General features: G+C 39.3%; 1 protein-coding gene across 7 annotated transcripts in view; it reads right to left on the bottom strand.

Annotated features, from left to right (window-relative positions):
- The window catches only part of ADAMTSL3 (ADAMTS like 3), a 278466-nt gene that overhangs the window by 139618 nt on the left and 115927 nt on the right, over nucleotides 1–22921 (bottom strand). For all 7 annotated transcript variants that reach the window (XM_074966431.1, XM_074966430.1, XM_074966433.1 and 4 more), the window contains exons 4-5: nucleotides 8922–9049; nucleotides 4597–4642 (exon numbers count right to left, since the gene is read on the bottom strand). In XM_074966431.1, the coding sequence (XP_074822532.1) occupies nucleotides 4597–4642; nucleotides 8922–9049 (174 nt within the window). The remainder of the gene's footprint in view (nucleotides 1–4596; nucleotides 4643–8921; nucleotides 9050–22921) is intronic.

Raw genomic sequence — 22921 nt, 5'->3', positions numbered from 1 at the left:
CTCTTGTTTCTTTGCTCACTCCACCTGCCTCACATTTCAGCTTTACTCAAACATAGAGACTCAACAGGTGCCCCAGGAGTGACCCCAAAGAACTACATTTTTATTATTTACTATTTGTATTATAGCAGCACCTAGAGACCAACCAAGATCGGGGCCCTGTTGTGCTATGTACAGTACACATATACGGAGAGAGCAGAGCTTACAATCTAAACAGAGAAGATAGACAAGAGGTGGGAAGAAAGGGATGTAGAGGATACAAGCAGAGTGAACAATATAATGATTTGTGAAAAATATGACAGTTTGCAAACGTTAGTTCCAATTTTGTGGGAAGAGGGCGATTAGATAAACAGAAAGGAAAGGAGAGAAGATGTGAATGGAAAGAGGTTCAAAAGTTCAGAAAACAGGCATGAAAGGCGGCCTGAGGGAAGTGATTGCACTAATCAGCTACGTGTGGCCTGAGAGCCATAGGTTCTACGGTGATGAGTGCATCAGCGGCATGATTGCTACAGCTAAAATTAAAAGTGAGTGATACAGGAACATAGATGAGAGATATACAGATAGAAATATTATTGGACTAAAAATATTTATAGGTCAGGCAAGATGCTCAGAGTGGGGTACAATGAGGTTAACATTACTTGGTGATTAATATGTGAAAGCGAAGGAGAGGATTTGAATGCACTGTATTTTGAACAGGTGTAAGAATTATCTGTGCATAATGGAAGTTGATAATGGAGTTTGTGTGGGTAAATCTCTGTTACTACATAGTGTTATTTCTGACTCGGGGAAAGTCACTCTGGCAAATAAACGTGACTTTCTGGCACATAAGAACACAAAATGTATGCAGAAATGGCCCAAATAACTTGTTCTATGAATAGGACCCTAAGGGATTATCTTTAACACTTCCACATACTGCACATCATAGCATTAGAATTTAACAGTGTATATGAAAATGGAAATATAAAACAGAGGGCTTAAGAAAGATTGAAAATCTCACTGGGTAGCGTATAATGAATAGCCTATATAGTTTATTTCTCTGAAGTACCCATAAAAAGGTTTGACACATGCATACATTTTTAAAGAATCAAGTAACTGGAATCTGAGTTATGATCAAAAAAGGTAAGCAGGTTTATAATGTAGATTAATGTAGGTTTATAATGTAGATTTCTTTTGTTCAAACTCATTTTCTGATTGAAATATCATGAATATTACTCTGGGACCTCCATACGGTGCTTGAGTTTTGTGAACTTACTACTATTTTATTAGAAATCCAGATGAAACCAATTTTCTGGTAAAATGATTCTTGTTCTTTTCATTAAAATCACATATATATTAAGTTGTGCTTCATTTGTACTCCTCAATATAGATTTTAGTGGTGCAATGTATCATGTAGCAAAATTACATTTGCAGACAATCAGTTTTATGCAGTATATATACTGAATTTCTCATGTGGTTAACAATAACACCTACTAACACAGAAAGAAGATGGTATAAAATCCTAATTTTCAAACTAAAATTGTGCTCATAGAAGAAGTATTCTTTTAAAATAATACTATAGATATAACAATTCATTTTAAATAAAGTCGGGCTGGATTGGTCAGATCTGGATTAGATGTAGGCTGGAGGGTTGCATTCAAGCTAAAATCGGGACTAGAGTTCAGGTTTTAATTCAGTGGGGCCAAAATGTTATGAGCTCTTTTCTTGAGATTTCAGCCCAAATAAGTGGTAATCTCACCACAGCAACTCTTCTCAGGAGTTTTCCCATCATCTATGCTGAAAGCTCAGGAGAACAGCGGTCCTTGAGAGATTCTGGCCACATCTGAACTGAAATTGGAAACTAGGCTCCTTCCAGACATGGCACAGAACCACAACTGTAAAGGCAGGTTCAGACCTCAATCAGATTCTGAACTACCACAACATTCAAAGGGATTCAGATTCAAGATTCCAGTTTGGGGCCACCTGTCACTTTAAAATATAAAATTCAAACACTCATTGATTTCAGTGGGACTAGGAATTCACCCTGAATCTCTAACTACTTCAATTTTATAAACCAGACTGTTAATTCTCAAAATCAATCCTTTAAATGCATCATCCTTTAAATCCTGAGTGCCCGCAATAGCTCTAACTTTGTGATTGCTCAAGCTTTCGAAAATGCAGCCCGCCGTTTATTACATAAAGATGCTCACAGATGGGTCTCAAATGTTTCTTCCCTTTTTCTATATGCTGCATGTGTATTTTTTTTCTGTAGTTGCTTTTGCAAGATGAGTCACAGATTTTATGTTTAATTTTTTGTATTAGTGTGTAGGTAGAGTTACAGTACATATGTTCAAATGAGCCTAGGCATTATTTCTTTATACACGGCACAGAGTTTATCCAGATCAGGAATGCACCAAATGTATAATTTATATAGTGGCTTGTTTATTTTAGTGCCTGAGTACTTGCTGGCTGCATTTTTGTTTATGACAGCTTAAACTACTTATGTTATTTTCTTGTACATGGTATTTTCATTTTGGGATCATAGCTGTTGTAGCACTGATATTACCCTTTTACTCTTGAAAGGGTGAGTGACTGGATTTATTTCCAGAATCCAATGTTTGCATGCATTGGGCTTGACTCAAATGGTTTCCACTAGCTTCTGCCAGCAGAAACCTGGGCTTCTGGCCCCAGTGGTGGAAAGTTAAGCCCAAGCTGGGGTGCATGGTATCAAAGCAATTCAAGGTGCTTGTGTGCCCCATTCTGCAGGGTTCTACTAGTGACTGGAGAATTGGGAGCCCTAGGGCCTCACACTCCACTAAAGGTACCACCCACAGGGACCTGACTGGAGGATCTCTGGAGTCCCTGATTGAGCTGGGTGCAGTATTTAAGCTGGAGAGAGACATAGGAAATTATCTGTGCAACAAGTGGAACCTAGCTTGCTGCTGATACAGACTCTGCCATATGCAACCTGACTCCCTGCCTCATCCTGTTTCCTGCCTTTGACCCATCCCAGTTCCTGCCCTCAGCCTTGTTCTGCCCCTGAACCCTGTCACCTTGGTGACTGACTGCTCTGGTGCCAACCCTAGGCTAAGGCTCTTCGGCTTCCAACTCAGCGCTGATCCTTGGCTTTAGCTCCTATTTCCTGTCTGACCCCGCCTCCAGCAGCTGACTCCTGACCTATCCATTCATTTCTGATTCCTAAACACCACAACAAGTCAGAAGTCCCAGTCACTAGTACCGGTCATCCACAGACCCTGATCGCCAGATGGCACATCAGAGAAAGTAGGTGTGGTGGGTTGAGTATTGGGTGTAGCCAGGGCTCCCTGGAGATGTAGTGATTCACCATATCTCCTGTGTAGCCACCAATATCAGGCCTCTGATAGTCACACTTTACCCCTGCCCAGTACTGAGGCTGGCAGCGATGCAAACACCATCTGCACTTCACTGGGTAAAATTGCACTGCAAGCCTCACTGGTTAAGGGGTGCTTGTGTGAAAACTGTTGCCCCTTCCCCAGAATCAGTGGGGCTGAATCAAGTTCACAACAACAAAACATAAATGGGGATCTTTTTAAATAATAAAACTATATGCTTCTGTCTTAATTTTTTAACAACCTTCCCTCCTGTCTTGAATGGGATTACCTCTGTGTCAAATTACTCTGGGAGGTAAACCATGATAGGAATTGACTGCTTGTCATGAAACCAACCTATAACAATTTACAGTATATTTACGCATAGGCTTTTATTCAGAGGGATCACAAAGTACTTTACTAACTACAAACCAAAGAAATGCAGCAACTTCTGGGAGAAATGTGACAGCTATTTAACAGCACAAAACAACATAACAAGACAATTTAGCACAACACAGGGATAATTTAGTTGGGGACTGGTCCTGCTTTGAGCAAGGGATTGGACTAGATGACCTCCTGAGGTCTCTTCCAACCCTAATCTTCTATAATTCTATGAAGTGTGCCATATACAATTGATTTTCATAAACACATGTGCAAAAATGCATGCAAAATTTCCACATGCAATTATCGCAGTTATGACAACAGCATACCCACATGTCAACTCATATATGAATTTACTGAAACTGCTTACACAATTGTGGGAATTGCGCATGAAATATAATATACAAAATTGTGTGTGTAAGTAAGAAAATCTGGGCCTGACAGTGCAGAGGAAATACTGGTAGTAATTACCCAATTTGAAATGTGAAAAGGGCACAGGGGTTAAGTGTCCTTGCTCTTGTGAAAAGTGCCATGGGATCTTTCATGACCACAAGTGCTCAAGAACTCAGTTTTATGCCTCATCTGAAAGGCAAAGGCACTAGCTAGTTTAGGATGAAAACAGATTAATTAGTCTAATAATTCACATAAAATATTCTCAATCATAAATGGCATAAAATTCCACAATATAATGTCCGTTCAGGAAACGTAAATTCGAAACCTGATGGTGTCAATTAGGCAAAGAGTCAAATCTTTAACAGTGGGCAATAATACAGAATGGGAAGAAAATGATCCACCATTAGATTTCAAACAAGAATTAGAATTTATGAAACTTTACGTATTATTTGATTTGAAGAAATAAGAAAAGTAGTAAAACTAAATTACAGGCCAGACTCACGTTATTGCTGCAGGTTTTGTATCGAATATTCCGACCTTCACAATTCCTGAAAAACACAAGGGCTTTGACTAGAAGTAAAGTTAAAAAAATAGCATGTTTTACAACTAGTTATTCTCTTGAAAACTGGAATTTTATCACTACTGCCATTACATAATCTGTCCCCAAAATGCAAGGTTTAAACACAAACCTCCACCATAGGTTTTGGGAACTGAATAGGTTACATTGCTGTCCACCTTATGAAACACAGTTTGGCTTTTCCTGTTAGGTTTCATTTATATTGTGATCCTAACCCTTTGCAAAGTTTATGAAAGACAAATTTACTTTCTGAGAAGGTTTCACAGTGTACCCTACACCTGATTCTGAGCCTAACTCAATGGACTTCAATAGAATTTCTTCTGATGTACGTGAGGCAAGTCAGAGAAGAATCTACATTCTGCACATAACTAATGTGTATTGATTTCATTTTGATCATTTTTGTTTTTGCAAAGAAACAGCCGCCTGCATTTCAACCCAAACTTCTTCCTTTTCTCTCCCATTTTTCTCCAGTGGTGTGCGCAATTCTCCTGACCCACAGCCAAATGAGCAGAATGCATTAGAAAAACTTCCTCTACACTCATACCAGTCTTATTTGAACTGAAACACTATAAAGGTAATGTATGTATTTCTCCAATGACCATAAAATGAAATGCATGTAGCCTAGACAATTCAAGTCTTTTACAGTCTTCTGTTGGAAGCTGAAATGGCACTGATTTAAAAAGGGAATTGTCCTATAACTGTCATTTCATTTAAGCACTGTAACCTCTTTGTATTTATATATGTATCAGTGGAGGCTTACACACCACTGATTAAGGGCTAGGTTTGCCACCCTTACACAGAGCACTTAATTCATAAGCAGCCCCACTGGCTGGAACTTTTCATGGAATAAGGCACTACCCATCATGAGTACAGGTGATTGAATCTAGCCCTAAATCCTAAATTCTGATTTTAAATGACTTGATAAGCAATTAGTTAAAATTAACATTGTTTCTAAAACTTAGAATAGTTTTAGTGTTGATAAAGAACTGCTTTCCATGGAGAGAAAATGAGTGATACCCAGTAATTTGCATCTAGTGTACTGAATTTCTTTCTTTTTGTATTATTTCCATTTCAAAAAAATTAGAAAAATATCCAATAAAATTTATATGAAACTGAAAAAAATATTACTAGAAAAAGAATGGTCAACGGAGGCTGGAGCAAGAGCAAAGCCAGCTGTGCTGAAGAGGCAGCTCCCCTAGCTCAGGATAGCACTGCTTTGTTGCCTCCAATTCCCTACCTTGCACAGAGATGGTGTGTGTTAATTATGTTTTCAGCATATAAAAATGTGAAAATGTTGTTTCACAATGTGTATTTCCTGGACATAACAATAATAAAAAAAAATACACAAAAAAAGCTTGGAAACTATAAATTTGTCAAGGTATAGAAAACATGTGTTTTTCCCACAGGGGAATATATTAAAAATATTAATGAAACCACACTGGAATTTATATTGCAACAATTTATTGCATTCATTTCACAGTTACTAACACATTGATAGAGTATTGCGGCTGTTTTCTGCAAATGTTAGTACATTCAAAGATCCCTGTGCAAAATGCACACTGGGAAACAGGAACTGTTTTAATAATGGTCAGCTTTAGCTATGTATTTCATATTGCTGGGACTTGACTGGCATATCACATTACAAGCCTTCATTAAGAGAAGTTGACTTTCTGGCTATCATACCATATATTGTGTAATCATAACAAAATGGGAATTTAAATACAATTGATAAAGGTTTTGAACAATGTAAATCAGCAGGAATTCAATAACAAAAGCAATTATGGACCGAATGGTGAAACCCTTAACCATGTCCGTAATCCTTTCTTATAGTAACAGACCCACTGGATTACTCTTGGGTGAAAGGACCACAGGGCCATATATTAATCCATCTTTACACTTCTAGGAATATTGAATTTAAAGGGTTACAGTCAAATACTTTTGTACTGTTTGGTGGCTGGTTTGGTTTTCCGATTGTTTTGTTTTTACAGACTCTTCACTGAGGGCAGTTTCCTCCCAGGCCCAATCAAGGTTTGTTTGTGAGATTTGTGTGAGCTTTCTGGGCTGCAAGGTTATGGGTAAGTAGCCCTTCTCTCACAGATGTGGAATGCTATATTAGCAGGGCGGATAAAATCAATTATTTTTTTAAAAATAAATGGATTTATTTACTTTAATTTAAATAAAAATTTAATTTAGTGCAGGTTTATTTAAAACAATAAACCTATTTAAAATTAGTGTTGAAATTGACAACCTATGTCAAGGACTAATCTATTAAAATAATTTAAATTGAATACTAAAATATTATTAAGCGGTACATGTTTGCTGCCAAGTTTTAAAGAAAGTCAAATCCCTGAATGGTGGAAGTCACTGACTTAAGCACCTGGCAACAGAATTTGTTGAAGAATTAAACCAGCTTTTGACAGCAGTTGACTCTTCTGCAAGTGCAGAGAGAATATTGTCTTCAGTTAATTCAACTAGTCCAGTTCAATGGCTGACTAATTCAAAGTTTAAAAAGCAATTGGGAGATGTCAAGGTAGGAAAGTTTGTTTTCTTCTTCCAATCTGTGGATAAAGGCAAGGTGTGAGAAGGCAAGATCTACTGGTTTTAGAATCTTTTGAGGACATGGTGACCAGAAACAATCAGTTCAATTCATTATCTAGAGATACTTCCTTTGTTTAATGTATCAGTTTATTTTAAAATTTAAAACATTTCAAAGTCCATTTTTTCTTATGTATCCAGCACTTTTAAGATAGCTTTAAAAACACGTTAAAATGCTGGTTTTGTGCATTTATAATTGTATTTGAATTCCCATCCAAATGAAGCTTAACACAAATCACAAGGAAAAAATAATCATCCTCTAGTAAATAAGAAATGCATCATTCACCATTTTCTAATATAATAAAAATATAAAAATTAAGAATCTGAATAAATATAAGTTAAGTTAAATAATTGCTTAAATAAATACATATAAATATAGTGTATTCTTCTGGCTATCAAAATGAAGCCCCAAAATTTAGTGTAAAGGCTACATTTAGTTCCAAATGAATGTGTTCTAATGGTTACCAACTGATGACAATCAACCTTTCTTTAGGAAAATTACTAAAAGATACAAATACAAAACACAATTAAAATAATCAACTTTAATGAAGGTTTCCTGCTTTCAGATTTAAATCATGCTTAAAATCAGCAATTTAAATTGCTTTGATTTAAATCAATCCACCCTGCTTACTACACATTCTACAGATACCCCTTTCGCCATGCAGTCTGATCACACAATGTTAAACTCAGGGGAAGACATGCAGGTACTACTGGGGACAGGCTGTTCACTAGCAGTCTGATCTAGGAAAAATTTAAATGCACTGTGTATCTGAAGTCTTTGTTCTCTATACTTCCTTTACAAAGTATAGCTAGAGAGAGAGAGATCTGAGGCCACAGTGATGAAGAGTTCCTGTTCAGTCCACCATTGCTCATCCAGGGATAGGCACAGGAGAAACTACAGTTGTTAGTACGGGATGGATGGACTGAAACCCCCTAGAACTGCATGGGAGGGCAGGGAGAATTTGAAGCCCATCACCACTACTAAATGGGACAAAGCCCCCGCGGGCCATTACCCATCTCCAGTGACTGGGGATGGGAAAGCCACAGGAGACAGCTGCTCATGGGAGTTACTCCAGCCTATAGGACTATTGTAACTTCTGAGATCTTCATGGCCCCAGCAGGGCAAAGAGGACAGGAGCCACAAGGGAGAGAAGCAATATGATACATCTCCTGCATGTGGAATGAGTTGTTTTTGATAAGAAGGTGGTCGCAGGCGATCTTCCCCTTACACACTGGGCTAAAGTACACAGCTAGTTTGACATAGACTTGCATATCCCTTTTTATACTGGAGGGGGCTTTTCTGCTGTGCTGAATAGGGATGCTTTCCTGAATCAGGGCCTTAAATAGCAAGAATGACTCACTTAATGTTATAAAAAAACGTTGAGTCATTCTTGTCATTTAAGGCAACAATTCAAGAAAGCCTCCCTGTTCAGCACAGCAGTTAACCATGTACTTACATTTTTTCCTGAATTGGGGCCTAAATTATTTATCTGAGTACTCCCAGAGATTTATAAAAAACACTAGATTTCACACATACGCACAGTCATTGGTTCACAAAGAGAATACAACAATACTTCCCAACATAGTACGGGAGGAGAGGAAATCACACCATAGTTGATGAGGAGTAAAACCATAGCTGTAGGTATGGGGCTAACCTGCCATTTAAACATCTCCTTAGAGAATATGATGCTCCCCCTCCACAAGTCCGCGAGCAATCGCTCCATGCTCCCCACGCATCCCAGGCCCCTTCTTTATCTTCATCAGAACGTGCAATTCTGGAGGTCTGTAAATGCGGGGGGGAAAAAAAAAGTAACTGAATTTGCTTGGAGTATTTTACATTCTTTTGCTGATTATTTACCTTTGGAAGATTACTGCTCTGGTACATGGCAACAAGATTCATATTCAAAGATTTATTTTTCAGATTAAGTTAATATTTTAATGAAAAAGATGTGATAGTTACAATGAGAAAAGAAACAGACTACTTGAACATGAGGTTTCCTCAATACCAGGCCCATTGTTTTACAGCTATTGGTTGGTGCTGTCCAACCCCACACTGAAGTCTGTTATCCACTTCCCCCTTTATTACATGCTTCAGAATGTAGCTCTCAAGAGAGCACAAAGAAAGTGTGCATGGTTTTTCTGTGCCATCTTACTATTTCCTACATTTCCTGTAGTACTAATAGGGATGGAAGGATTAGATTTTTATCAGTAAATGTTGGTAAACATCAATGTCACTGTACACACACAAACCAATGACAAAATTTCCATCCATAATAATAAAAATGTACAGATAGCAAAGAAAAATGCTGCCTGAGTTTAATTTAAAGATACTTACTTTGTATATTTTGACAGATGATGTGAACAATTTGTATTTTAATGGTTATAAAGCTTTAACTTATTGAATCTCAACATCTATCATTAAATAATTATTGGTCTGACAACCTCCCCATTATCTGAGCTCCTCCCATAATATCCCACAACTATGAACATTATTTATTTATTTAAATCTAAAAATTTTCTTAAAACAAAAATATATATTTTCCGTCAAAATTTTAAAAAATTGTATTCTGCCAACCCTAGGTATCAGGCAGTTATATTCCAATACTCAAATGCCAGAATGGGGATGTGGTGGTGTCATGGTTACAGGGCAGGCTGTGCTTTAGATACCTTTCAGTCCCTCTAAAGTGCACCCTTCAGATGACAAGCCTGGCTCATTGCATATCTCCCAAAGAGTGGGACCCCACAATTCAGCCACACTTGGACTGGATCTCTGGCAGCCCACTTATCTACTGGAGAAGTCTGGATGTCCAGCAAACTGTTTCCAGGAAAGAAAGGGAAGACTTGAGAGGCAGGTTGGGTCCTGTGATTAAGGCACTGAACTGGGACTAGGAAAGCTGGGTCTAAGTCCTGGCTTTGATATATACTTGTGTTCACTTATGTTCTGTGCCTCAGTTCCCGCTCTGTAAACTGGAGATAATACTTCCTTTGTCCCATCCATTACCTGTCCCGTAAAATCTTTGGGGGCAGAGACTGTCCCTGACTAAGTTATAAGCATAAAAACTAGCCCTTTACTCAGCTGGGGCCTCTGGGAGCTACCGTAATACAACTAGAATAGCAATAAATTATTATAAATAATGTATAATAACAATAAATGCAACTAACAACAATAATAAGCATCAGTAAAAGGGAAGTAGTCCAATGTAAAAAAGCTGCCATATCCATTAACACAGCAGCCTGAATAGTTTCTTTAACTAGAGACAAGGTGCTAAGAAGATTCTGAAGGAATTATGGAAGATGATATAAAGTACAAAGAAAAAGCCAGTAATCCTAGTTTATCATTCAAAATTTTAAGCAGAGTCTTTTTTCTTCCCCCATAATATTAATATTAAATGCCCCCAAGATGGAGTTGCTGCGAAGTGAATTTAAAACATAATTCACAGTTGTTCATAGTCTGAAATTTTGCAGATGAGCACATTATATTTTGTCCTAGCAGGATACACAAATGATAATCCCTGCACAGGAAATGTACTTCCCAGTACTACAGACTGTCAAGAAATCTATCAGTCTGCACATTAGACCATTTGGTATGAGAAGGATCTTAAACTGTTTTCATTGGCAAAACAACAGTATTTTGACTTTTGCATAAGTTATTGTATGCATTCCAATTTGGTTACTTTTAACAATTTCTCTTAGATACAATTAAAAACACATCATATTATCAATACTCATTTCCTATGCAAACAAAGACACCTCAAGAACTGCTGATTATTCACAGTTCTCACTGAGGTCACAGGGATCTGCAGAGGCTCAGCACCTATCAGGATCAGGGCCACTGTGAATAGTTCCATGGTTTTATTGAAAATGAGCATGACACATCAAAGACCGAGTAGCTTTTTATCATTCAGAAGAGTGTTGAAATATATGGATGCATTTCTGTTACTGTGGTGTGGCAGGACAAGGGCAGGATCTGCTGTGGGATAATTTTCCAAAGGAAATCAGGGAGAGTGAGATTCTGATCATTTTCAGGTCTATATGCAAGACCCATCTCTTTCATAAGTGCTATGACCAACCCCCAAATGAGAAAACGGGACAGAGAGAAGTAGAAGGTAAGAAGAAACAATACCAAAAGCAAAATAAAATGCATATCTAGACCTAGGGCAGCCTGTGAAAGAATTGCCTTTTTGATCACACTGCGTACTATCAAACTGTTGTATGAGCTTAGACACCACTGTGTTTCTCTCTAGACATCTTTTTGAGGTACTTATGTGGTCACCATTACCATACCATCAGGACGTCTCATGAGCATTTGAAAATTACACCCCCCAAGCTCTGCAATCTTGGAGGTGAATCAAGTCTTGAGTTTTACAACCAAATTCTGGTTGCAGTGAAGTCACTTGGAATTATTCTAGTAACTTTTAAAAGAGGACCAAGACTAAAGACCTAATAAGTAATTTTAAAGCTATTTGAAAATTGAACTACTTAATTAGGGAGCCTGAGGCTCCTCCAACAGACTTCAACAGAAGCAGAGTAGACTTCCCCCAACAAACTTTGATTTCTTTGAAAAATGAATAAAATTATGTTCCTCCCTATTCCCTGCTTTATAAAACACACTGCCTTTCCATTTCGTAGAATTATCCAAAATCCCCAACAAGCAATATTTTGGAATGTGGCAATTCCTTAATCCAAACAGGCCACAGTTAAAATGTAATATAATCAGAATTAAGGGCTAACCATATCCTGTTTAAAAGAATTGTGGTTCTGTTCATTATTCTGAATCTATATCCAGCCTATGCTTCATGATGAAAGAATGGGAAAATCAAGTAGCAATTTTCTCAAGCATTCCCCTCTTTTTCAGTACAATTCTTTAATGGCTGTTCTATTTACATCCTACTTTTACCCTTCAATGTTTGAAATTTCTAAAAAACTTTTCCCTGGGGGAAAAAAAAAAGACACACTGTGCAGATCTTCTGTAACCAAGAGACAAACGATGACAAATCCATGATTGCTAGTGCATTTACATGATGGAACTGCTATCCTAAGAAAATCAGAATTTTTATAAACAAACTACACTCTATGAGGAACAGCAGCCATCAATTACACATGGAATGAGAACATCACAATCAGGTGATTTCTGTGTTCCACAAAGCTAATGCTTAGTTATAACCTACTGTAAACTCATAATGTAAATATGCTACTAATATCACTAAAGAATGAAAGATATATTGTGGATAAAATGAAGTAAAAGAAATAGCTTCCCTAAGATGATACAGAACATGAATCAACATCTACCTCAGTACAATCATAGATTGACCAAACACAAAAAATATTCATCAAAGCTTTATTGAAATGATTATATATATACAGTCAGTTATCTCAACAGCAGATCATTTCAACCAATCAACCCATAGCAAACCCACTTATGTAATTAAGAACCTTAAATCTCTGTACTAGAAATTAAGAACCTGATTCAGTGCTCTACGAAGTCAGTGGAGATACTCCCATTGATATCAGTGGGCATAGAATTAGGCCTCATATAGCTAAACAGGAGCATACAACCTCATGTAAGAATGGTGCATCCTATCAAAAGGTGCTGCACAACCCTAACCAATCACTCATCCTCTCTCTCTCTCTCTCACACACACACACACACAGTCTCCAGTAAGAGGATGAATATATTGCCAGTAAACACCATGAGACAAATTAGAAACTACACGAACCTCCGCTCCAGTTTAGAAGAGTCTTTAAAATAGACAAAAATATTTACCTTGATCTCAGCTGTATGAATAAACCCAAGAAATTAGGCCATGTCTTAACACCCAAACTAATGAACATGTAACCATCTGTTTGCTCCACATATCAAACAAAATTTCCTGGATCCTTACCTAGTCCATTTACACAGCACTGCTGAGATCAACGGGATACTAGGGAAAGTTCTCTGCAGAGCCACAAGAGTACTTCTTAAGTTTATTCAACTATTTTTAAGTTTGTCTGAAACTAGATGGTTCTGAGAATGGACCATTTACCTCTACGTAAATAGTTTACGTTTAAACCAGGTCACTAGTGACCAAAAGCTGTTACCAATTGATGATCGGTGACTTACTATATGGGAAATGTGTTGGTTGTCACTGTCCTGTTCCTGAAGGATACTTTTAAATAGGCAAATAGACAGACAGACCCGGGCTGGGATGCTTACACTGCTGCAGTCAATTTTATACTTGTTCTAGGGATACACAAAGGACTTCTTTTTTCACTCCTGTCAACATGGCACTTTGCGCTAGCATTAAACTTATTTAAAAAATAAGCAATATCATTGTTGGATCACCTGATTCAACCCGCTGGGGATAAACCTCACTGAGCAGTAGCCTTAAAAGTTTGCATTAATTATTTCTATGGCCATCTCCTTTCTTCGCCTCATTTACCAATCCAGATGATTCTTAAGAAACAAGTTAACTGAACTCAGAAGAGATCAAGATCTGATCTTATTTTCTTCCAAGGGTATGCCCCAAATCAATCATTTAAAAGGAATCTTGGGTATTGTAATTCAATTGTTATGGTGTAAGAAAATGAAAAATGGTAACATATACAAAGGTCACTGTAAACTCCTCTTAAATCAGAGCAGTGCTGGTATACTTAGCTCCATTGCAAGCCTTGTGAAAGCTGAACCAAGACAGGAAACCCAGGGACGTCTGAGCCAAAAGAGACAAAATCACCAAAGTATTGTTTAAAACAGCACCATGCCAGTAATATTCCATTGGTTAGATATCACTTATGTCAAAATGGATTATCATCCTGCTACTGACAAAATTTAAAGTAATCCTGTAATGCAGAATATAAGTAAATGTCTAGTCTGTTACATTTAGCCAACACTGTTACTTTACCTCTGCCTCACTGATCTTTTTCTCTCACTGCTATTGTAAGGAGTGACTGTTGAACCAAGCAGCATTCTAGATATCCAAAGAGCAAAAATTTAATAACCTTGCCTTACACAAATAAAGTTAAGGACAATTCAGACAATTATTTAGAAACTTCAATAAAGGCAGTCAGATCTACTGTAATAGAAGCATTCCCAATTTTAAAGTATATTCCTAGCCATAGATGGGTAAGTAGGTTTCAGAAAAATAAAAGAACAAATCTCTTGTTACCAAATTTATTATATAAAATATGAACTAAGCAATCTCCATTTGAGCAATAATAAACTGCAGAACTTGGTCTAAACATTTAAATTAGCAGCTTCCTTACCTTCTTGCTCCCAAAGGTTAAAATTTAAGAAACACTTACTGTAAACTTTAAAAATACACTGAGGCCATCTTACTGTTCCAGAAATGATAGATCCTTGCTCTGCCAAGATCCCCTAGGAATTTTAGAATCTGCATTGGGTTTACTTTCACATCAGAAGCAAGGCCAGTGTTGAAATGCCTGACACAGACAACTGAACCAACTGACTTCAGATATGGATAGAGAGCTCTTTAATACTACTGGGAATCATGTCATAATGGGAGACTAACTTCTCAAATATAGATTGGAGAATAAATGCTACTAATACTGGTAAGGACCAGTTATCCCTGAATGTGACAGATAATAGTTTTCTTAATCAAATCATCACTGACACGATGCAATTTTAGACTTGGTTTTGGTGAGTAGTGAAGACATAATACTCAGTCCAGTCTAGAGTGCAAGGGACTGGACTAGACCACCTTCCAGTCCTACACTTCTATGATGCTATGATATCATAGAAGGGCTAGTCATAAAAAATAAACTTGGATCAAGTGATCATGAGTTGATTCACTTTAAATTAAATGGAACGATAACCAAAACCAGACTGAGAACTATGGTTTGTGATTGGGAAAAAGACTTTGGGAAATTACGGGAATTACTTAAAGAAGTCAACTGGACTGAAAGGCTCAAGGATTTAAATGTGGAGGAGGCTTGGAGTTTCTTTAAATCAACTATTAAAAAAACCCCAAAACTATCTGCATCTTGAGCAAGAGGAAACAACTTGTTGGGAAAGACCCAACTGGATGAATAAGCATATCAAAAAGATTATTAGGAGTAAGCAGAGATTCTACAGAAAATGGAAAAGGGGACTGATCAGCAAAAAAAGCTACATTTTGGAGGTTAGAAAATACAAGAATAAAGTGAAAATTGCTAAGAGTCCAGCTGAAATAGCTCTTACCAAGGAAATTAAAAATAAATAACAGAGGGGTTTTAGTTATATAAATAAAAGGAGAATAAGGACGGATGAGGTTGGGCTGCTATGCTGGGGAGGAGATTAAAGTTAATCTAGATATGGCCCCAAAACTCAATGAATACTTTGCCTTGGATTTCAATAAGGATGATAATATGGAACACGGGTATGAAGCCAGAATGGATGATGGAAATGAGTATACAAATATGGAAATTACTACATGGGATGTGGAAGCAAAACTTTCAGAGCTTAATGCATTCAAATCAGGGGACTGGATAATTTGCATCCCAGACAGGGCTGGCTGTAGGCACCAGCAAAACAAGCGGGTGCTTGGGGAGGCACATTTCTAGGGGCGGCATTCCGGCGCCGGCCATGCTGCCCCTAGAAATGTGCCCCCGCCGCCCCAGCTCGCCTCTGCCTGCTCCCCTGAGCGCACCACCACCGCTCCGCTTCTCCCCACTCCCTCCCAGGCTTGCCGCGCATGAAACAGCTGTTTCGGGGGAGGCGGCGGTGGTGGAGCGGAGGCGAGCTGGGACAGGGAGCGGTTCCTCTACCCCCCCCGTTACTTCCTGCGCTCCCCCCACCCTTGCTCACCTCCACTCCGCCTGCTCCCCTGAATGCGCTGCCTCTCCCTCGCCTGAGAGGGAGGGGGAGAAGCGGAGTGGCGGCGTGTTCAGAGGAGCAGGCGGACCGGAGGTGAGCTAGGGCGGGGGTTGCAGGGTGGGAGCCGCAGGAAGCAATGGGGGGAGGGGGAAATGCAGCACACCTGGGGGAGGAGGCGGAGCCGGGGATTTGGGAAAGGGTTTGGGAAGGGGCGGAGTTGGGGCGGGGGGGGCACGGAAAAAAAGCGGGGGCGGCCAAAAATTTTTTTGCTTGGGGCGGCAAAAATCCTAGAGCCAGCCCTGATCCCAGAATACTGGAGAAACGACACATGAGATTGCTAGTCCAGTAGCAAGGATTTCTAATAAATCTACCTATTTGGTGGTAGTACCAACTGGAGAATAGCTAACATTGTACTTATATTTAAGAAAGGGGAAAAAATGTGACTAAGGCAATGACAGACCTGTTAGTCTGACCTCAGTAGTATGCAAAGAAAAAATAATGAAGATAAACTGAAAAGGGGATGTAAAGCAATATGGGTTTCCCAAAAGGTACATCGTGCAAGACTAATCTGATTTCCTTCTTTGAGAAAATAACTAGATTTTTTAGATGACAGGAATGCAGTACATCTAATATACTTGGACTTCAGTAAAGCATCTGACTTGGTACCACATGGGAAATTATTAAATGTAGAAGATGTACAAAACCTGTAAGGTGGATAAGGAACTGGCTAAAGGGGAGAGGGCAATGGGTTGTATTGACAGGTGAATTACTGGGGTGGAGGGAGGTTTCCAGTGGAGTTCCTCAAGGATCAGTCTTAGTATCAATCTGATCCAATATTGTTATGAATGACCTGGGCACAAAAAGCAGGAGAGTGCTAATGAAATTTGCTGATGATGCAAAGTTGGGGGGCATCATCACTGCATGGTAGAATTGGCATATTATACAGGAAGAGCTAGATGACACTGAAAACAGAGGTAACAGATATGGAATGAAATTCGGTAGCACAGAGTGCAGGGTCATGCACTTATGGTCTAATAATAAGAATCTCTGCTACAAGCTGGGGGCTCCTCAGCTAGAAGCAACAGAGGAGGAGACAGCTGTGTGTGTTGGTCCATCAAAGTATGACATTCAGCCACCAATGTGATGAGGCTGCAAAAAAGGCAAATGCAATCCCAGGATGTACCAGGTAAGGCATCTCCAGTAGACACAGAGCAGTATTAATGCCATTGCACAAGGCACGGGTAAGACCTCATTTAGAATACTGTGTACAATTCTGATCAAGCATGTTCAAGAAAGATGAATTCAAACAAACAGGTGCAGAGAAAAGCTACTAGGATGATCAGGGGAATGGAGGGCCTATCTTACGAGAGGAGACTGGAAGAGCTTGACTTATTAAGCCTAGCAAAAAGAAGGCTGAGGGGAATATGATTGTGCTTTGTAAACACATTACGAGTGGAGGGGTATAACCAGGGAGAGGGAAGAGCTATTTAAGCTAAAAGACGATGTTGGCACCAGAACAAATGAGTATAAACTAGCCCTGACCAAATTCAGGCTGAAAATTAAAAGGTTTCTAACTATCAGAGGAGTGAAGTTCTGGAACAGCCTCTCAGTAGGAGTTGTGAGGACAAACAACTTAATTAGTTTGAAGAGGAAGCTGGACAAATTGGTGAGTGGTGTTGTATGCCAGAGTTGCTTCTGATGGTAGGGGGCAGGATTCAGCAGCCCTGGGTACCTACCTACTACTTGCAAGGTAGATATTCTGGGTTGTTTTTTTGTTTTTTCCACCAAAGCATCAGAGATGGCTGTGGCTGGAGATAGCAAACTGAACAGGGTGGGCCAGGGCTCTGAGGTGGCACCGAGCATTCTTTCTCTCGTGTGCTTGGCAGACTGGTTCTTGCTCACATGCTCAGGCTTTAACTGTTCACTATATGTGGGGTTGGGAAATAACTTTCTCTCAGATCAGATTGGCAGTGACCTGGGGGGTGGGGGGTTACCTGTCTCTGCAGCATGGGGTAGAGGTCACTTGCTGTCTTATCTGGGAATATCTCAATTAATCAATTCCTTGCCACTGCAGGGGCCTTAAGCACTGATGAACATCGGACTCTCCTATTCTCTGCCAGTAGCATATAATAGTTTAGGCTCCTGTCGGCTGCAATACTTCAGTCTAATTTCAGTTGTTTAGTGTGTGGATGCTGGGTAGTATTGGTGGCCTGTGATATAGAGGAGGTTGGACTAGATGATCTCTGGTCCCTTCTGTCCTTCAACTCTATGACTCAATGAGAGTAGAAGGTGCTCAGCACCTCTCAGGAAATCACATAACAAGATCAGGCCCTAAAGCAAATGAGAGACAAAAGGAACACAAGAATTATATCATTTAAAATCTATGCGCTAAATCAGAATGTATAATTACCTCATCCAATCCAAAGAGAAATGATATTTTATCCTATTACAAAGAAACCAGAAAAGTGAAGAACCTCATGATACCAAAGATGACAAGTCAAACCAGTCTCTCGCTTTTAGAATAACTGGCTTCTTTGGACAGTGCAGTGATAACATCTAACCTAGTCATCATAACTTCGTTATTTGTATTAAAACCAGTCACATGATGCTAGCAGGCAGAATATCATTTAGACCCCTAAACAATGTACAGTTGTTCACTTACTAAATGGCTTAGATAAAACTATTGTTCTGAACTGTAACTAATTCAAAAACTCCAACTACTAGGCTGATCAAAGCACAGGTTTGTGCCAACAAAGCCTTCTTCATAATCACCAACCTAATCAGTGCCCAGAGTGTTGACTTAAACTTCAGCCAGTTCAAATAATTTATCCCATGGGAAAGAGTTAAAAGCAGCTTGAGCTGGCCTGGTAATTTACTAGCAAAATAATATTGATTTACTAGCTGTCAGCTTTCATAAACTCTATATATTACATTTGTCTACATTGTGGTACCAAATTCAAGTATAAGAAAGAAAAGATTACCAAAGCTATGATTTAAATTCAAAAGAGCTTGAAAGTTCACAGTTAGGAATTAAATCAAGAGCTAATTACAATAGGACACAGAAGAGCTGAATTGTGCATAGGGACCATATTCATACTTTGCTTCTGAACTCTGAGTTTTCATGCTTCTGAAATTTTAAGACAGGATTCTAATGCTCTTTGATAATGAAGGTTTTGTGTGATTTTCCTTTCAAATTTTTTTTAAATGAAGAAGTGTTATGTATATAAGTGTGAGTGTGTGTGAGAGTGAGAAAGAGAGACAGAGAGAGAGAGAGAGATTGAATAACATCACTGCGGCTATAGCGAATCCAGACACAATAACTGACAACAGCTACAAATGTAATTCGGTGGAAAACTTGGGTGATTTGGTGGTTCTTTATATAGAGTTTGATGGCAGTTGGGTCCCATACCATCACACTTCTATTTAGTCCAGCTAGTCTAGATGGGATTGTATCCATTCCCAATGTACTTTATCTGAAATCAGGATTAGAATACATTCATTGCATTTAACAGAATTTTACTTCAAAAAACAGTGCAATGTGTCACAAAAAAGTCACTCCGACTTATAGGCAACAGTTGGTTTTTTTTTAATATTTCATCACAATTTTCACTTCATCTATAACCATTTCTTTAAAAAACAAGACAACAATCCATCCCAATGCAGAGGGTCTGTGCAAGGCTTTCCACAATTCGGAAAGGTTTCAGAGTAGCAGCCGTGTTGTCTTTCTGTATCCGCAAAAAGAACAGGAGTACTTGTGGCACCTTAGAGACTAACAAATTTATTTGAGCATAAACTTTTGTGGGCTAAAACCCACTTCATCAGCTGCATGCAGTGGAAAATACAGTAGGAAGATTTTATATACACAGAGAACATGAAACAATGGGTGTTACCATACACACTATAACGAGAGTGATCAGTTAAGGTGAGCTATTACCAGCAGGAGAGAAAAAAAACCTTTTGTAGTGATAATCAAGATGGGCCATTTCCAGTAGTTGACAAGAATGTGTGAGGAACAGTAGGGGGGAAAAATAAACATGGGGAAATAGTTTTACTTTGTGTAATGACACATCCACTTCTAGTCTTTATTCAAGCCTAATTTAATGGTGTCCAGTTTGCAAATTAATTCCAATTCAGCAGTCTCTCATTGGAGTCTGTTTTTGAATTTTTGTTGTTGTAATATTGTGACTTTTAGGTCTGTAATCGAGTGACCAGAGAGGTTGAAGTGTTCTCCGACTGGTTTATGAATGTTATAATTCTTGACGTCTGATTTGTGTCCATTTATTCTTTTACGTAGAGACTGTCCAGTTTGACCAATGTTAGTCTCTAAGGTGCCACAAGTATTCCTGTTCTTTTCACAATCCTGAAAGTATCTGAGCAGCTACTGAGAGGTGCTAAGTGCTCGCAACTCCCCAAATCTATGGCTATGTCTGCATGGCAATCATGAGATGTGACTGCAGCTCATGTAGACATACCCAAGCAAACTTTAATCTCGCAAGCTCAGGTACTGGGAGGAGTAAAGTTGTGGCAGCCGCACAAGCTTCAGCATGGTCTAGCCGGGCAAGTAAGTACCCAGGGTTCCAGCAGGGTTTGTACTGCCTGCATTAATGCCTGCGCTGCCATGGCTTCTCCGCTCCCATACTCGTGATAGATAGACTAAAGCTAGCTCAGGTATGTCTACCCACCCTTCAGTTGGACGGAATGATTGCAGCATAGGCATCTCCTGTAACAGGAGTTGAGGGTGCCAAATATCTTGCAGGTATGAGGCCCACTTAGGTATAACGTGAGCCCCTAATATGGTCCTTAGGTAGTGAAGAGGGCCTTGCCCTTGGCAAATTTTACTGGAAGTGTTACACTATCAAATATGACAGGTTTCAGAGTAACAGCCATGTTAGTCTGTATTCGCAAAAAGAAAAAGAGTACTAGTGGCACCTTAGAGACTAACCAATTTATTTGAGCATAAGCTTTCGTGAGCTACAGCTCACTTCATCGGATGCATCCGATGAAGTGAGCTGTAGCTCACAAAAGCTTATGCTCAAATAAATTGGTTAGTCTCTAAGGTGCCACAAGTACTCCTTTTCTTTTTACTATCAAATATGAATTTGTATGAAGGAAAGAAAGCCTCATTCTCACCACCTCGCTCTCTCTCTCTTTTGGGGCCCCATTCTGCCTTTGTTACCTTAGCTCATGTTTAGCAGCACCTTATTCTGAAAGCAACCTCATTCATTTTGATGGGACTAAGCGAGTAAGCATTGTAGAAGCAGGCCCTTGAAAAAGCCCAGGGCTGCCGATCAACATAAAACAAAGTGATATTGTATTGTACAGTGTCACGCCCAGTAATCAGTCAATCATAAGAGCTGCACTGACATATATTACAGTGTCAAATACAAAGCTGTAATGAGGCAGAAAAATGGTTATTTGGCCAAACTTTTGTTTGGCTATTATGAGGAATGACATAATTGTATTGAATTTGGTCATGCAGACTTCAAAGGAGATATGGTGCCAAAGAATGAAGGTCAGTTTATGTAGTTTTAGTATTATTCAGACATCCATTACATAAGGCTTGGATATGTGAATGTTTAGCATTCAGTAGAACAAAGATTCTGCTTCTTAACACAAATGCCCTGGTACATTAAATGTTTGTCTTTTCACAATTGTTATACATAATTTAACTTTAACCATACACATACACACAAGACAAGTACAAACATTTTATTCTGTGCCTCAAGTTTGGGTTCTGAATACTTTTTATATGTTTGAATTGGTGCAACTCACAGAAAGTGTTGCAACTGAAACTAAAATAAATGAGAGAGAAGAGGCCAGATTCACATCCTGGGCCCGGACGCTGGTAAATCCATGTGCAACAATGCAAGCTGCCCTAAACTCCTAATCCACCAGGAGCCCAAGAGCCAGTGGGGATAGACCCAAAGTGGACAGGACTGGCCTGGGAAAAGGAAGGGCCAGATCAGCCAGAATTACCACCCTCCTGCATTTAACAAATCCTGCTGCAGGGTCGGTGTGAATGAACCAGGGAGCAGCTGGACTAAGAGCTGCAGGATGGAACTAGAGCCCAGCTCCTGCTGCAGAACTTGGAGCCCAAGCTGATCCCTCAGAGAGTGAGGAGATGGTCATAGCTGTGGGGTGGGTATGTCAGGGCAGGGGAAGGGGTTCAGAGCTGCAGCACTGGTGGAGAAGAAATGGCTGGAGCTGGGAATTGTGGGTGGCCCTTTGACACTGAAACTTTGGGGTATGTTGGTGCATGGGTAGCTTCAGAGGTGGTGTTTTGGGGAGACCATGTTCAGATCCAGCATTATCGGTATGCTGGGAGTTAGACCTGGGGAAGTTGTGAGGGGAAATGTCTGAAGCTGCTTGTTTAGGGTACGTTGGTGGGGCTAGAGGATGTTTGGAGCTGGGGTTTTGGGCTGCAACTCTGTCATTTTGCCACATGTTCCTGATTTTTTTCCTCTGGAAAATCTGGTCCCCTTTTCAACATCCCACCTCAAAACTGACATAAATTGGGGGAGTGGTAAATTATGAAGAGGAATGGTCATTGATGTAGAACAATCTGGATTGCTTGGTAAAGTGGTCGCAAGCAAACCTTCTGTTTTAATACAGCTAAATGTAATATGCATCCATCTAGGAACAAAGAGTGTAGACCATAATTATAGGATGGGGCGAGGGGCAGGGAGCAGGGAATGGGTGTGGGGGGAAGGGCGGTTCTATCCTGGGAACCAGTGACCGAAAAAGATTTGGGGATTGTAGTAGCTAATCAGCTGCAAATGAGCTCCCTGTGCAACATTGTGACCAAAAGAGCTAATGCAATCCTTGGATGCATAAAGGGTAGGAGTAAAGAGGTTATTTTACCTCTGT

This window comes from Natator depressus, chromosome 10 (genome assembly GCF_965152275.1).
Source record: "Natator depressus isolate rNatDep1 chromosome 10, rNatDep2.hap1, whole genome shotgun sequence".
NCBI classification, from domain to species: domain Eukaryota; kingdom Metazoa; phylum Chordata; order Testudines; family Cheloniidae; genus Natator; species Natator depressus.
The sequence above is the reverse complement of the archived record's forward strand: the minus strand, read 5'-3'. Positions and strand labels throughout refer to the sequence as shown.